This window comes from Charadrius vociferus, unplaced genomic scaffold, assembly GCF_000708025.1.
Source record: "Charadrius vociferus isolate BGI_N301 unplaced genomic scaffold, ASM70802v2 scaffold16, whole genome shotgun sequence".
NCBI lineage: Eukaryota > Metazoa > Chordata > Aves > Charadriiformes > Charadriidae > Charadrius > Charadrius vociferus.
Window position 1 is genome coordinate 1,383,627 of NW_009649167.1, and position 14,623 is coordinate 1,398,249.

General features: G+C 38.6%; 1 protein-coding gene across 1 annotated transcript in view; it reads left to right on the forward strand.

Moving 5' to 3' along the window:
* Positions 1 to 3,478: 3,478 nt before the first annotated feature.
* Positions 3,479 to 14,623, forward strand: part of NBEA (neurobeachin) — a 515,614-nt gene continuing 504,469 nt past the window's right edge. Inside the window, exon 1 of the mRNA XM_009888422.1 lies at positions 3,479 to 3,484. Within this exon, the coding sequence (XP_009886724.1) occupies positions 3,479 to 3,484 (6 nt within the window). The remainder of the gene's footprint in view (positions 3,485 to 14,623) is intronic.

Consider the following 14,623-nt stretch of genomic DNA (forward strand, 5'->3'; position numbering starts at 1 on the left):
CCCCCGCTACAAATACACTTATAAGATCTCTTCAAACCTTCTCTTAAAGCTAAACAATCCCAGCTCTCTCCAGCCTTTCTTTGTATGTCAGATGTTTCAGTCCCTTAATCATTTGCACATTTAGATCTTTATTGTCCTTGTGCAGATATTAGTGCTCCCTTTCCAAAAAGTGGGAGGTGGAGTCTGGGAAGCCTTTTAATTATAGCAACCCTTTTCCTCATCTCACAGTATGAGCTGCAATATCTCCCACAAATAATGCAGTCAATATTGCTATGCCTAACCCAGCAAAGGACAATTTGCACCACATGCAGCCAAGAAAGAAAACAGACCTCTGTGAGCCACAGCTGTGAGTGTTTGGTTTTCATCTGTTGTGCCTGCTCGTTAATAGATAGCCTTGGATGAAACACACAAACCGGAGAGTGTCTGTCAGTTCTGCAAATCACAGTTACGGGTGTAGGTAGGCTTTATTTCTTGGATTTCAGAAATGTAAGATGTAGCTACACTTGGTACTCTGCTGGAAATTTAGGAAGTTAATATTAATGCCTTAATACTGAGTTAACAAAACTTTGTGGCTCTTAACGTGGCTCTTCTTCAATGAATTAGCATGAATTGAAATTAAACCAGAAGAGCTATTAACATTGTCTTCAAAGTTACACATGCTTGATACCAGAAGGAAAAAAAAATACCCATGAGTCTATAGATAGTCTAGTATTTATAGATTAAATGTTTGATAGCACTTTATGTGCATGTAACTATATGTAACTTAGAAACTGTAATATATTAAGCAAACATGATTATGTAACAATTTTTATAGTTCATGTTTCATGCAAAGAAAATAATTCTTTTGTTCAAAGTAACTTGTACTGTGCAATAATAAACCCATTGTGACTGGAACAATGTGTAGGCTTAGTCACTGAGAGGGAGTCAGTCTTTGGCAGTTGATACAGTACACTATTTGGTATTTTAAGGGTAGTGCTAACTGAACAGGAGTTGATACTGTCTTTAAAATTGACTGTTCTTCAGTAAAGAAGTTGATAGTTATGTTTCCTAGAACCTGGGAGCAGGTTATTCCCAGTTCGCACAGTTGTGATGATTTCCCTTATTACTAATATAAATAGTCCTTATAACAAGGGAAAACTAATTATAGTAAAATAGCTTATGTGATTATTTTTTTTCTAATAAAAAGTGATTAAATTCTACTTAAGAAAAAATTTGGATCTACTTGTTTTGTTGCCTGTTGTGGTTCAGTTAAAAATAGTTTTCAAGTCTGTAATCCTTTTTCTCAGTTGAAGGTCTAGTTTACTAAGCAAACTTTCACTTTTTCAGAAACCAAACAGTTCAAATGAATACGTGTAAAATGTATTAAGAGTCTTCAGTGTAACTATAAGCAACGATTAAAAGGAAGGATGGAAAAGGGAGAAGCAGAAGTTTCAACTGAATCAGGCTAAACCATGTAAGCTGATAGCTTTTAGACTGTCAAAGGTGATACTACTTCAATTGAGTCTGTTCTTAAAAGTATTAGCACAAAAAAAATCAAGTTAATTTTTCAGGTGAAGTTTAGCTATTAAGAAATGGTTCCACTGAAAGGAAACTTTACATCTAAAAAACCTCTAACATTATGAGTGGAAAATCCAGAGTATGGCACATTATCTTCTCTCAGTGATACGGTGTCCTCCTGGATTTACAGAGAACTTGAAATGACTGGTTATATGATGTTTTATTAATTTTTGAGGTGTCTGAGGGAATTACCACCATCTGTTAATACCAGAGTCTAAGCCTGCATGTGGGCTTCAAAATGCTTTAAGTCTTGAATTTTTTGAGTAAGAAATCCTCTTAAAACTTAACTTAAAGCAGTTAGGAGGTTTCAGAGTGTAAATAGAAAATACCTTCTTTTTATTTTTTTTTTTTTTAGTGCAGATTTAAGCTCTTGGATTGTTTGTCACAGTTTTGGTTTGTGGTTCTAGCCTGTCCTCTGAAGTTAGAATGGATTCAATTGCTTGTAATTGAGCTCTTCTCCTGCACTAGTTATGACATAACTGGCTTTTCAACTTACTTTGTCAGCTGAGCTCTGACTTCACCCTGAAAGGAGAGCAGCATGTATAATGTATTTTCTTCTGACTGAGATCAATGCTAAATGTGCCTTGTACCAAAACCTGATATTATCCAGATGTGCAGAAAAAGCTGTAAGAAGCTTTAAGTCTTGATATAATCTAAATCCTTTCTGGAGGTCAGAGGAATCTTAGGAGCACATTGTTTAAATTATTATTTCAAAATTCCTATCTCATATGCTCTTTGTGGAGTTACAGTAGATTTTAGGGCTTCCTCAGTGAGGAAGCTGGTTAAGCAACCTGAACTAAACTGGTGCTAGCCTGCTAACGCAGGGATTCAGCTTTTTGAACTGTGTCCATGGTCATGTTATGTCTTTCTATATTACGATCTCGTAAATTGTTGTGTTTCCCTCAGCCCCTTAGAGGTATTAGGGCTTTTGGGGTGCGTGTGACATTTTTGAGGGTGAGGGTTGGTTTTTTTTTGCTTAAGCAGTACATCTGAGCTGGCTATGTATGTTTTCGCTGCGTTAGTTTTTGAAAAATCTGAGGTTTAAAAATTTCCTTATGTATGCATTTTGTAGAGTATGAGCTGTCGAGGAGACCACGTACTTCATAGTACAAGCAGTATGTGGTACAAGCTGAATTTTGATTTAAAATTCCTTTAAGAAATCCAGAAGATCTCCTGGGAGATAGGAAGGAATTGTTTGTGGTCTAAAACCAAATCCTGACTTAAGAACGACTCCTTGGCACTCCTATTTATTTAGAAAATTGAAATCCAACCAAATAGTCTATACTTGCTGTGGCAAAATGAGATCTTTAAAACACTATAATGAAGGGCTACTGAGGCATTATTAAAAATTAATACAGCCAAGAGAGTTATTGAGAAAAGTAGCATTTAACAGTAATTGTTAATACATTTTGGTACTGCTATATGGTAAGTAGCTTCCAGCTTCTTAATCTGGGTTCAGTTTCCTTCATAATACTTCTAGTTTTTGCAACATTTTTGTTCTTCTCATATATTTTTAAGTTAAGAGTAACCATTCTAGGTCAATAGGTTTGTACTGTGACTGAAAACAAAGACTTGCCTGAAGTCTTTTATTGTTATAAGCATCAAAATAAGCTGTAGAAGAAAAATACTTTAAGTAATCAGACTGATCTTTGGGGAGTAAAATGTCATAGAAAAAATCTATATTACGATGCTTTGTGGGGAGAATTTCAGGGATAATGCTTGGGTTTTGAAGGTGTTGGGGTTTGGGGGATTGGAGCGATACAGTCCTGGTGTCAGAGTGTATTGGGTTTGTGTGGCAGGGTTTTGATAGTGGGGCGGCTGCAGTGGTGGCTTCTGTGAGAAGCTGCTAGAAGCTTCCCCTATATCTGATGGAGCCAATGCCAGCCAGCTCCAAGATGGACCAAGGCTGAGCCCATCAACGATGGCGGTAAAGCCTCTGAGATAACACATTTAAGAAGAGGGAAGAGTTGCTGCACAACAGCAAATGCAGAGAGATGAGAGCAAATGGAGAGAAGAGTGAGAGTATGTGAGAGGAAGAACACTGCAGACACCAAGGTCAGTGAAGACGGCGGGGGAAGAGGTGCTCCAGGGACCAGAGCAGAGATTCCCCTGCAGCCCGTGGTGAAGACCATGGTTAGGCAGGCTGTCCCCCTGCAGCCCATGGAGATCCATGGTGGAGCAGATATCCACCTACAGCCAGTGGAGGACCCCACCCTGGAGCAGGTGGATGCACCTGAAGGAGGCTGTGACCCCATGGGAAGCCTGTGCTGGAGCAGGCTCCCGGCAGGACCTGTGGACCCATGGAGAGTAAGGAGCCCATGGTGATGCAGGTTTCCTGGCAGGACTTATGACGCTGTGGGGGACCCACACTGGAACAGCCTTTTCCTGAAGGACTGCACCATGTGGAAGGGACCAACTCTGGAGAAGTTCATGGAGAACTTTCTCCAGTGGGAGGTATCCCACACTGGAGCAGGGGAGAGAGTGTGAGGAGTCCTCCCCCTCAGGAGGAAGGAACAGCAGAAACAACGTGTGATGAACTGACCACAAACCCCATTCCCTGCGTTGCTTGGGGCAGGAGGCGGTAGAGAATTTGGGAGTGAAGTTGAGCCCAGGAAGAAGGGAGGCATGGGGGGAAGGTGTTTTAAGATTTGGTTTTATTTTCTCATTACCCTACTCTGACTTGATTGGTAATAAATTAAATTAATTTCCCTGAGTTGAGTCTGTCTTGCCCATGATGGTAATTGGTGAGTGATCTTTCCCTGTCCTTATCTTGACCCACGAGCCTTTTTTCGTATTTTTTCCCCCTGTCCAGCTGAGCAGGGGCAGTGATAGGGCAGCTTTGGTGGACATGTGGTGTCCAACGAGGGTCAACCCACCATGGACAGATAGTTTTTGGACCATGGACCATCTAAAGATGATGGAAACATTTTTGAAATAAAATTCATAAGCAGATACAGAAAACCTGTGGGTTAAATATTTTCATTTATAGTTGTAAACACAATTACAGTTTTATGCAGAGATTGATTGATGTGCACTACTGTTCATTTCTCTGTATTTCAACAAACAGCTGTTTTTCAGCTGTTGAAATCTGTGGAATTTCTTCATTGTGTTGACGTTTGCAGTGGTGAAGTATAGCTAAAAAACGTGATTGATACTTTTGAGAATGAACAATGTTTAGTTATGCATACTGGCTGTCCTGGATGTACTGCTGTTTCTGATACACCCATAGATTCTGACTAGTTAAAAGAACTGACAGTGGCGTATAACTCTTCAGCAACTCCACTGCTGCCTCTGGTAAGTCTCGTTTGACAGAGAGGAATCAGTTTGTTGTCTCATGTAGATTGCTGATGTCTCTCTTCATATGTGTGAAGCTATTTAGAGACTTCATGGAGGACAGTGTTACCAGTAAACAGCTTGTATTAAACTTCTTGTGTCACTAGTCCCACATTCTACTTCAATGCAATGTGGATGAAAGTGCTTACATTTCATGCTTTATACTTTTTCCTTATACATCTAGGGATTATTTTCTACTAACTAGCACCCCTTGTATGGCACATCCACTGGAAACATATGCCCAGATTTCACACAGAAGGCTCAGAACTTGGATCTTGTAGGATCTGTATCTCATAGCTACATGGTGCTTTTTAAGTCCTTGGATGAACAGAAAGAAGACGGTAATTGTTCTTGTGGAGTGGAGAGTTCATAGTGGTTGAGATGTTTTACCCTGGCTTGGAATATTATAATTAAGTATGTATTAAAGAGGAAATTAAATGTTTTCTTTTTGAAGTGTATCAGACAGCTACTGCTATTTTAAACTCTTGTTTAGGAGAAAACTGTAATTTGTTATGGTGGTTGAATGGTAAGTTACAATTTAAATGTAACAAACAAATGAATAGGAACTTCATAAGTTTATGTTGGTTCTGGATATGTTCAAAATGCACTGAACTGGGTTTTATTTAAGCGTCATACTGCTGTGGCACAGTTACTGTGGGATTTCATTTTTAACTAGAAGGCTGGAAGGTTGTTCTAATTTTTGGAGAAGAAAGGATCAAGGCCATGCTTGAACTCCTTCCTTCTTATCATTATCACATAGTATTTTATGTTTTGGTTGACTGCCAGAGACCAGTATATGTGTATGTGTTCTACCTGGAAATGTTTGATTGCCTTTAGTAGTTACATCATGGATACTCACATAAGATTTTTCTTTGTGTGAGTGTGATTAAAATTGTTTATTTTGCATGCTTTTTAAATTGCAGAACCATTCCTTTTTTCCTTGCACGGGGCCAGTTAAGACTTTCACAGATGTCTGGCACATTTAATTGCAAACTACCATTGAACTGCACACACATTGTTTGGTTGGATCATCTTTTCTTGTTTAAAAATTCATGGCAGTCCATTTTCTTTCGTTTTTTGCCTAGTGAACGTCAGTAAATTAGAAATGTAAATATAAGCATTTGGAGGCACTTCTGCAGTATGAGAAAAGATGTTAATGTAGATGTTGTTATCCAGCTTTGAATCACAGAATTCTGAAGCCTTAAAGATGAACTATGAAGGTTGGTTAAAATTGACAAAAAAAAAAAAAAGAAAAAGCCCCAGATCAGTTACAGAATGTTAAATCATGACTCAGAATCGTTTAGAATGGAAGGCCTCTTATTAGTGGTAGTCAAAACTGAGAAAGCACGTATTCAGTATAGGCTTTGTGGGAAGAGTATGATGGAACACATGCAGATCTAAAAATCGGATAGCTTCCAAATACTGTGATGATGTTGTTGTTCACATACATAAAAAGATTTGGTTTTACTTTCCTTTCAAAAATGTTAAAGGTTGCATGTTTAAAAAAATGTGGCATCATTGGACCTGTATGATCCTCTTGTCTTCAACAGAGTGGCCTCGTGGCTCTTGGTTGGTTGCATTGGTGACACACTACTTACAGGTGAATAAAATTTGCTCTTTTGAGATGAAGGGACTCTACAGAGTTGTTTACAGTAAAAAAAGTAATTAAAAAAGCTACATCTGCTTTAAGTTAGCAGATAAAACTGGATTAAAAAAGGGACATACTGTTTAGTGAGGCACTGTTAGTTGTTTTAGACATTTATTGGCCAATGATTTGTCATTGTTCAATTGGTTGGACGATACTTTCTTCAGAATGGAAATTTGAATTAATGTACTTAAAGATTAATTTTTTTAATACTTTACCATCTTCACTATTTAAATACAGTTGCGCTTTTAAAGTCTCCTTTTGATCTGTGGTAGTAAAGTTCACTGTAATCCTTGTCATAAGTGATGTCAAATGGTGGGTTATGGCTCTACTTTCAAATTAAGTAAAAATTGAATTGTCATGGAGAACAAGTATTGAAGATGCATTTCAATGACTGTATTTGTGGAGTACTGCGTAGATGATGTTAGCAAAGGCAACAGAAACCAAGTAGCTGATGCAAGCTTTCAGTCTGGGTTGGTTTATTTCTCTTTTATATGCCCATTCTATTACATTTACATATGTTCTCCCTCCAACTTCCATAGCTTCACTATTACAGCTTATCTGTAGCTAAAATTATTGTAATTTTTTTCAAAATTCTTACTTAAAATCATTCTTCAAAGTGAGTATCATTACTTATTGAATGAAAGTAGGGCTTCCACAGTCTCTTATCCCAAGTAAACAGATTACATTTTCCTGTACTCAGAATGTCATGAACACCAGAGCTGTGCCTATTCTTATGGGATTTAGGGCTAATTGTTTTTTGTTGTGGTTTTTTATTGATTTAAAATGAAAAATATGCATATATTTCTAGCTCTGCATTCCTTAAAATAAAAACATCCTTTCAAATAGTGTTCATGATATTTGAAGTGTGAAGTATTTTCTTCTGGCTGGAGTATTTTAGCAAAATATGTCTTGCCATAAAAACCCTTGATGTGCTTACATTAACTTTACTAAACTACTTTTCATAAAGAACAATGAAAAATCAGTTTCAGAATTGTGTGGTGATTTTATTTTTGTTGGGTCTTTTGTTGTTGTTTTTGTTTTGGATTTTCTTTTGCAGTTCTTTAAAATACACATTCTTGTGGAAGAAATAATGACAAACTAAAAAAACCCAAACAAACATATAATGAAACAATCTCACTTGACTGGAAGTAATTCTTTTTTAAAATTCTTAGAATACCAATCTTTTAAAATAACTTTCTTTGAACTAAAAATTAAAACTTCTTATTTGCACGGTGGGATACCAAGGGGGTATCAGGAAGTCTCAGCTCTGGGTATGGCCTGTGCAAGTTTTCTTTGTGATTTACTTGTGATAGACAGATCTGTGAAGGGCTAGAATTAGTTTGCTAATATAATTTTCACTTGCGAGGGAATGCTGGATTTTAAGCAGCGCCAATAAAAGTAAAAAGTTAATTCATTTGTGCCCTGTCCTGGTGGATTATATTTCTACCTTTCTTCATAGATTATTCTTTTTATGACTTCTGAACATCAAAAATGTACTACACTGGATGCCTGTATATTGTTGAAGGAAAAAAACAGGAGTTTTAAACTATTATACGATTCCATATGAGAAACTATACAAAGAAGTTCTAATGAAAAAAATCTTTGTGGTCGTGAAGTTTAATTGCTACAGTACGTTTTGCTTAAAGGGATGTTTTCAATGAACATTTTTAACTGTACGTAAATAGCATCTAATAGAACAAGGGGAAAATGTTTTACTTGCAGATTTATACAAATCAAGTAAATGTGCATCTTAATACAGCAGCATAGATTACAATACAACCTTTTTATTTTTAAAGGAAAAATAAATGTTTGTGAATCTTTCCGGAAGTTTTAGTTGCCTTTTCTATCTAAGGATTTTCTTTACTTTATTCCCTGTTCATGAAATCTGGTATGCTAGATAGGCCATCATCTCCTGTTAAGTAAAGTAATTGGTGGAGGAAATAATTATGTGGTGGAGATGTCCAAGCACCATTTTTTGAATGTTACTTGAGCTCTTCAGCAGTTAGGATTTATTGGGAAGGGCAGGTTTAGGAACCGGAGTAACTTTGAAAAGTGGGATTTATACAGTTCTGAAAAATCTCTTCCAACTGTCTTGGTCGTCAACATAAAAGACGTCCTTTAAACCCTTTCAAGTATTTCCATAGCCAAAGAACCAGTAAGTTCTTGTACTGTTAACATGTGTCTTGCACGCTTATGTTACCAGCTGAATTTCAGATTGGTCTTAAGTGTTCAAGTACGGTACTAAACATCTTGTCTAACTCCTACATTCATCAACAAGTAAAATATTTCTTATAAGTGCTACAAGGGAGCTCTGAAGGCTCCTCCTTTAACATGAATAAATGGTTTATGGGAAGAAAAAGATGGAGGGAAAAACCCCTTCAACATTCAGTAATTTCTCCATTTCAGTGTTTATAAAGCTGTGTTGCAAAATTACTTGGTATGTGCCTCTTTTCTGACCGAGTTTGACATTCTTGCTGTATGAATGTGTGCCTGTGTTACACTAAAGTTTGATTAAAGAAATGATTTATTAAGTTCAAATACTGGTTTGATATGATAATCTTGGCATGTTTTGATGCCTGAATCTAGGGTTGCCAGTCGTAAACCCTTGAGATTTCTGCTTAGGTCCTTTATTTGTGGTCAGTGAAGGCAGAAAAGAAGTGCCTTCTTGTCTTCATTGTGATAATTTTTTTTTTTATTTGTATAGCTTATTTATTTTAATGATAGCTGTATAGTATTGCAGTCAGTAACCTGAGCTGCTGTGGGGTTCTTGCATCAGAGTTTTTTCAACTTGACAGCCACAGCATATCCAGTAGCTGACTGTTGATGAAACTACAATAATTGCTATTAAGATGCATGTTGAAATGGGGTGTACATAATGCTGTTCTTAAAAGTGAAAATTTGTGACTGCATGTCAGACTCCTAACAGAGAAGAGGAGGCCATTTAGGAAGTCAGCTGTTTAGATCAGGTTTTGACGAAAGAGGATCTACTGATAGATAAAAGTAACTGAGTGGTGCCATTCCAAATTTAAATTGTACTATGGCTATGAAAGATATGCTCTAAAACGTCAGTCCCTTCTATTGAGACATTAAGAAATCCTTTTAAAAAGAAAGATAGGCTAGGTTTTGGAATTTTGAAACTGGAAGTGAATTGATTTTTTTTCCCCTGCTCTTTCTACAACTTGGGGGGGGGGTGGGCCGGCAACTGGTCAATCTGAGAATCATTTTCAGATTTTAATTTTTCAAAATACACCATCACTTCTCCGAAAACACAGGCAGAAAGCCTGTGCTTGATATAACCAACCATCTGTTGTAGAAGTTGTCCTCAAGATATCACTGCTCTGTGTGTGTGCAATTATGGTTTCCTAATTTCTTTTTACCAGCTCTATTTTAGTGTCGTTCCTTTCTCACAGATTACAGTATTAGTGTAATTTCTAAAACTCCTTTTTTAATATGCTTGTATAAGCCACATAAACCCAGGGTGGTTTTTTTTAAGTCCCTCAGGATGGAATTTTTCCCTCTTTTCCAAAGACACACTCATATGCATCTAAAGAAAAGTTAATGGCCAGGCTTCAGTATACTCTTAACAGGAAATTCAGCTTCTAAAACAGACTTCTGTGAAGCCAATCTTAAAATCATAGAATCGTAGAAGAGTTTCAGTTGGAAGGGACCTTTAATGGTCATCTAGTCCAAATGCCCCTGCAATGACCAGAGACATCTTCAACTAGATCAGGTTGCTCAGAGCCCCATCCAACCTGACCTTGAATGTTTCCACGGATGGGGCATTGTGGTGGTTTGACCCTGGCTGGACACCAGGTGCCCACCAAAGCCGCTCTGTCACTCCCCTTCTCAGCTGGACAGGGGAAACAAAATATAATGAAAGGCTCGTGAGTCAACGTAAGAACAGGGAGAGATCATTCAGCAATTACTGTAGTGGGCAAAACAGACTCAACCTGGGGAAGATTAATTTGATTTATTGCCAATCAAATCGGAGAAGGATAATGAGAAATCTTACACCCCCTTCAGGTATCACAACATTTATTTGATTATATCAGTATGAAGTTCCTGAAACCTCAGTTACAACCAATGCAGTGGCAACGTGCTATTGTGGACATCCTTTGCATTGCTGTTGATCCAGGCCTTTGTTGCTTGGGACTGATTCGTAGCTGTGAATGTTCTTATTTTGCCGCTGATCTTAGCTTGCTATCCTGAGGTCAGCTTGGGTCAGTGATCAAACTGCGGCCTGTATATGCATGGCCACTTGTAGCAGGCATCACTTCTGGTCCCTCTATGTCCAGATAAACTTCAGTCTTGTATGTCCTCGATATCACATACCTGCAAAGTGCTGCTGGCACAGTTTTGCTGAGGTTCCTTTTTCCACAAAACAATGGCACAACCATCAGACCATCTGAATTAATAGAGCTTTCCCTCCAAGTTGGTTGTCATTTATCTGCTGATTTGGAAAGCTTATTCACGTAGCCAGAGCAACATGGGCCTATCAACACTATAGAAAGAGGTTGCACAGCAATATAGTATAACTTTGGTAAGGAGCGTGTGCTAGGCATTTGTCTCGTGTTCAGGATTATGATGTACAGGTGAATGACAACATGACTGTGTTGCTTTACTTTCATAAAAATGAAATCTGAACTTGTGTCATGAAATAGATCAGTCTTTGTGAGCAGCATACAAATATCAGTTTGCCTATCAGAAGTTTCCTTTACAGAAGTGATGAATTTAGAAGAGAGCTTATAAGATGGAGGAAGACTTTTTACCAAAGCTTGTACTGTCAGGACAAGGGGCAATGGTTTTAAATGGAAAGAGGGTAGATTTTGGTTGGATATGAGGGATAAATTTTTTACAATGAGGGTGTTGAGACAATGGAACTGGTTGTCCAGAGTAGTTGTTGGTACTTCATCATTTAAAGTGTTCAAGGTCAGGTTGGACAGGGGAGTTGTGGGTACATCATTGAAAGTGTTCAAGGTCAGGTTGGACAGGGCTTTGAGCAACCTGAAACTGAAAGATGTCTCTGCCCATGGCAGGGGGGGTTGAACTTGATCATCCTTAAAGGTCTCTTCCAACACAAACCATTCCATTATTCTATAAGCACTCTCAGGCAAATGAGAAATGGACATTTCATTTGTTTAGATTATATAAATAGGAGCTATAGTCTGTCCTTCATGGCCTTCTTGAGGCCATGTTTCATGAGAAACAGATTCTTGAGGATCTGTTTGTGTGGGTTCAGTTTTTCATTGAAGGCTCAAATAGTGTGCAGCAAGTCTACTCAAGGGCCTTAGTCTTTGTTCTCTGTTGTATTTCTAATTCCCTGGTGACTGAGATTTGAATGTAGTCAAAGGGGAGTGAGATGAAGTGCTTGTGACCCTGCTTGTGACTGCATGGGGAAGCTTAGGTGCCATTGTTTCAGTCAGTTAAGCCTGTTAGCTTGGATTTGCAAATCTGTTCTGTTCTTGTAAGACCTGCTCAGTCAGAGGGTGAAGGGGGTGTCTCTTAGCTGAACGTCATATTCCTTGTGAAATGGATTTTGTATGCTAGATAGTGTTCTTTCCTAAACCTGTTTAAAAACAGGTAAGGGCTGTATGGGGTCCACTAAGTGAACCAGATTCAAGCATGAGTCTCCCTCATGGGTGGTGGACATCATCAGATTAGGATGCTTCTCAGGCTGTGAGCTGCATTAAGGTCTGCTATGTTAAAGCTGTCCAGCATCAGCTCTTCCTTGATCTGCTCTTTGTTCTCTCCTTCTCCAGACTCCTTCTATGTAGGGATAGTAAGTCGCTTAATTTTGTCAGGTAGCTTGTAACTCCATGGGATCTGAGCCTGACAGTCAGTGGGTTGTTGGTATGCGTTCTGCCCTTTGCAATCCATTTATTGTTTTCACCTTTTCAGAAAACTTCTGTCTCCATTGGAAGAACTCCTAGCTTTAATGGCAGGTTACTGTCACGCTGGCTTTTTCTCCAGTAAGAATGAAAAAATCAGATCACTTGTTCTCAATGCAGGTCATGACTGAATTTCTCTTCGGATGAGCTTACTTTATTTGTATTTTGTTCTATGCTTCTCAGGCAGAGGCATTCCTCTGTATCCTGGATCCAGGGAAATTACCTTCTTACCACAAAAAGTCAAGGTGTTTAAATTACCATATGTTTTTAAAGATGCAGCCACCTTTGTCTTGAAGATATCAAAGTTGTATTCTGTTGTGTCAAGACTTTATACAAAGCCATGGACTTTATACAAAGCCATTCAGTTCAAAGTGGGAGAATTCTCCTTCCTGGACATCTAAAGGTTGCTACCTGGGGCTGCTTTCTCATTTCTAACAAGCTGTGTGTAATCAAAAAAATATTCAATAACAATGCTTTTTTGGCAGAACAGTTTTGCAATAACTTTCTGCACAGATCCTGAAAAATAGTTCCAGTATTTTGTGATTTCAGAAGACACTGCACAAGATTGTTTTTTCTCTTGGAACCAGCCAGCATGTTTGTGCCTTACAGATTTAAAAATAAATAAATAAAAATTATAAGAAGTTATTCTTTTGTATATGTGATTACAGTTATCTTACGGGTGCCAAATTGGGAACTTCATCTGTCCTTCTATGAAACCTCTAGCATGACAAGATCCAAAATGTTTTATGGAGATCACTGTCACCTAGGAATTAACTTAGTCCTTTGGCTAATGCAGGTGAGCTGTTGGTAACCTAATGATGTGATAGTGTTAGTGGAAGGGGGCTGGATATGTCAGGATCCTACAAATCTTTGTTGATATTTAGCTGTGGGTAGACCTCATTTGCTTCTTTGGAATGTAGTCGTCTTGTTTCTCAGATAACCTTTATCAGAATGAGAAAAGATCCCACCTTAGCTATCACTGCTAGTACCAGGGATTCTGAAGACCAACACAAGTAAGGCAGATGACCCAGTGTCCACATGATATTAATTTTAAGGGACATTACTTAAGAATAATTTTAATCTGGCCGTGTTCACAGAATCACAGAACGGTAGGGATTGGAAGGGACCTCTAGAGATCATCTAGTCCACCCCCCCCGCCAGAACAGGTTCACGTAGAGCAGGTTGGACAGGATGGTGTCCAGGTGGGTTTTGAATGTCTCCAGAGTCAGAGACTCCACCACCTCTCTGGGCAGCCTGGTCCAGTGCTCTGCCACCCTCAAAGTAAAGAAGTTCCTCCTTGTGTTTAGATGGAACTTCTATGTTCAAGTTTGTGCCTGTTACCTCTTGTCCTATCACTGGGCACCACTGAAAAAAGACTGTTCCCATCCCCCTGGCATCTTCCCTTTAAGTGTTTATAAGCATTAACAGGATCCCCCCTCAGTCTTCTCCATACTAAAAAGACCGAAGTCCTTCAGCCTTTCCTCATAAGAAAGATGCTCCAATCCCCTCATCTTTGTAGCCCTTTGCTGGCCCATCTCCAGCAGTTCCCTGTCTTTCTTGAACTGGGAGTCCAGAACTGGACGCAGTGCTCCAGATGCGGCCTCGCCAGGGCAGAGTAGAGGGGGAGGATGACCTCCCTCGACCTGCTGGCCACTCTCTTCTTGATGCACCCCAGGATGCCATTGGCCTTGCTGGTTGCAAAGGCACATTGCTGGCTCATGGTCATCCTATTTGTTAGCAACTGAAATGCACTTTATTTTTTAAGATCTGGATTTCCCCAGGGTTGATTTTTGTGTGTGCTCCTGGAGTGCATCATTCCTTTTAGTCATCTGAAATATATTTTGTGCACTCCAAGATCATGTTGTGATGTGAACTGAAGCATCCACTTTCAAAATGGAGAAATCTAGATGACTTGCTTCAAAAGCACACATCTGATCTCATGAACTATGATGCTAATGTAGACATACTCTGAGTTTTCCCTTCTCACCTATTTTTATAGATTTTTTTTCATTTAGGTGCACTAATTACCAGTCCTCATTTTCTACATGATGGTTAAGCAGAGGCAATACCTAGGAAGAACCTTTTTGCTCAGTTAGCACAGTTAAGGTAGATGTAAAACTTTGACCGTACTGTTTCTTGGTCAAAAGTAAAGATTATCACTTTAATTCTTCTTTTAAATTTTCTTCTGTTTGATCTG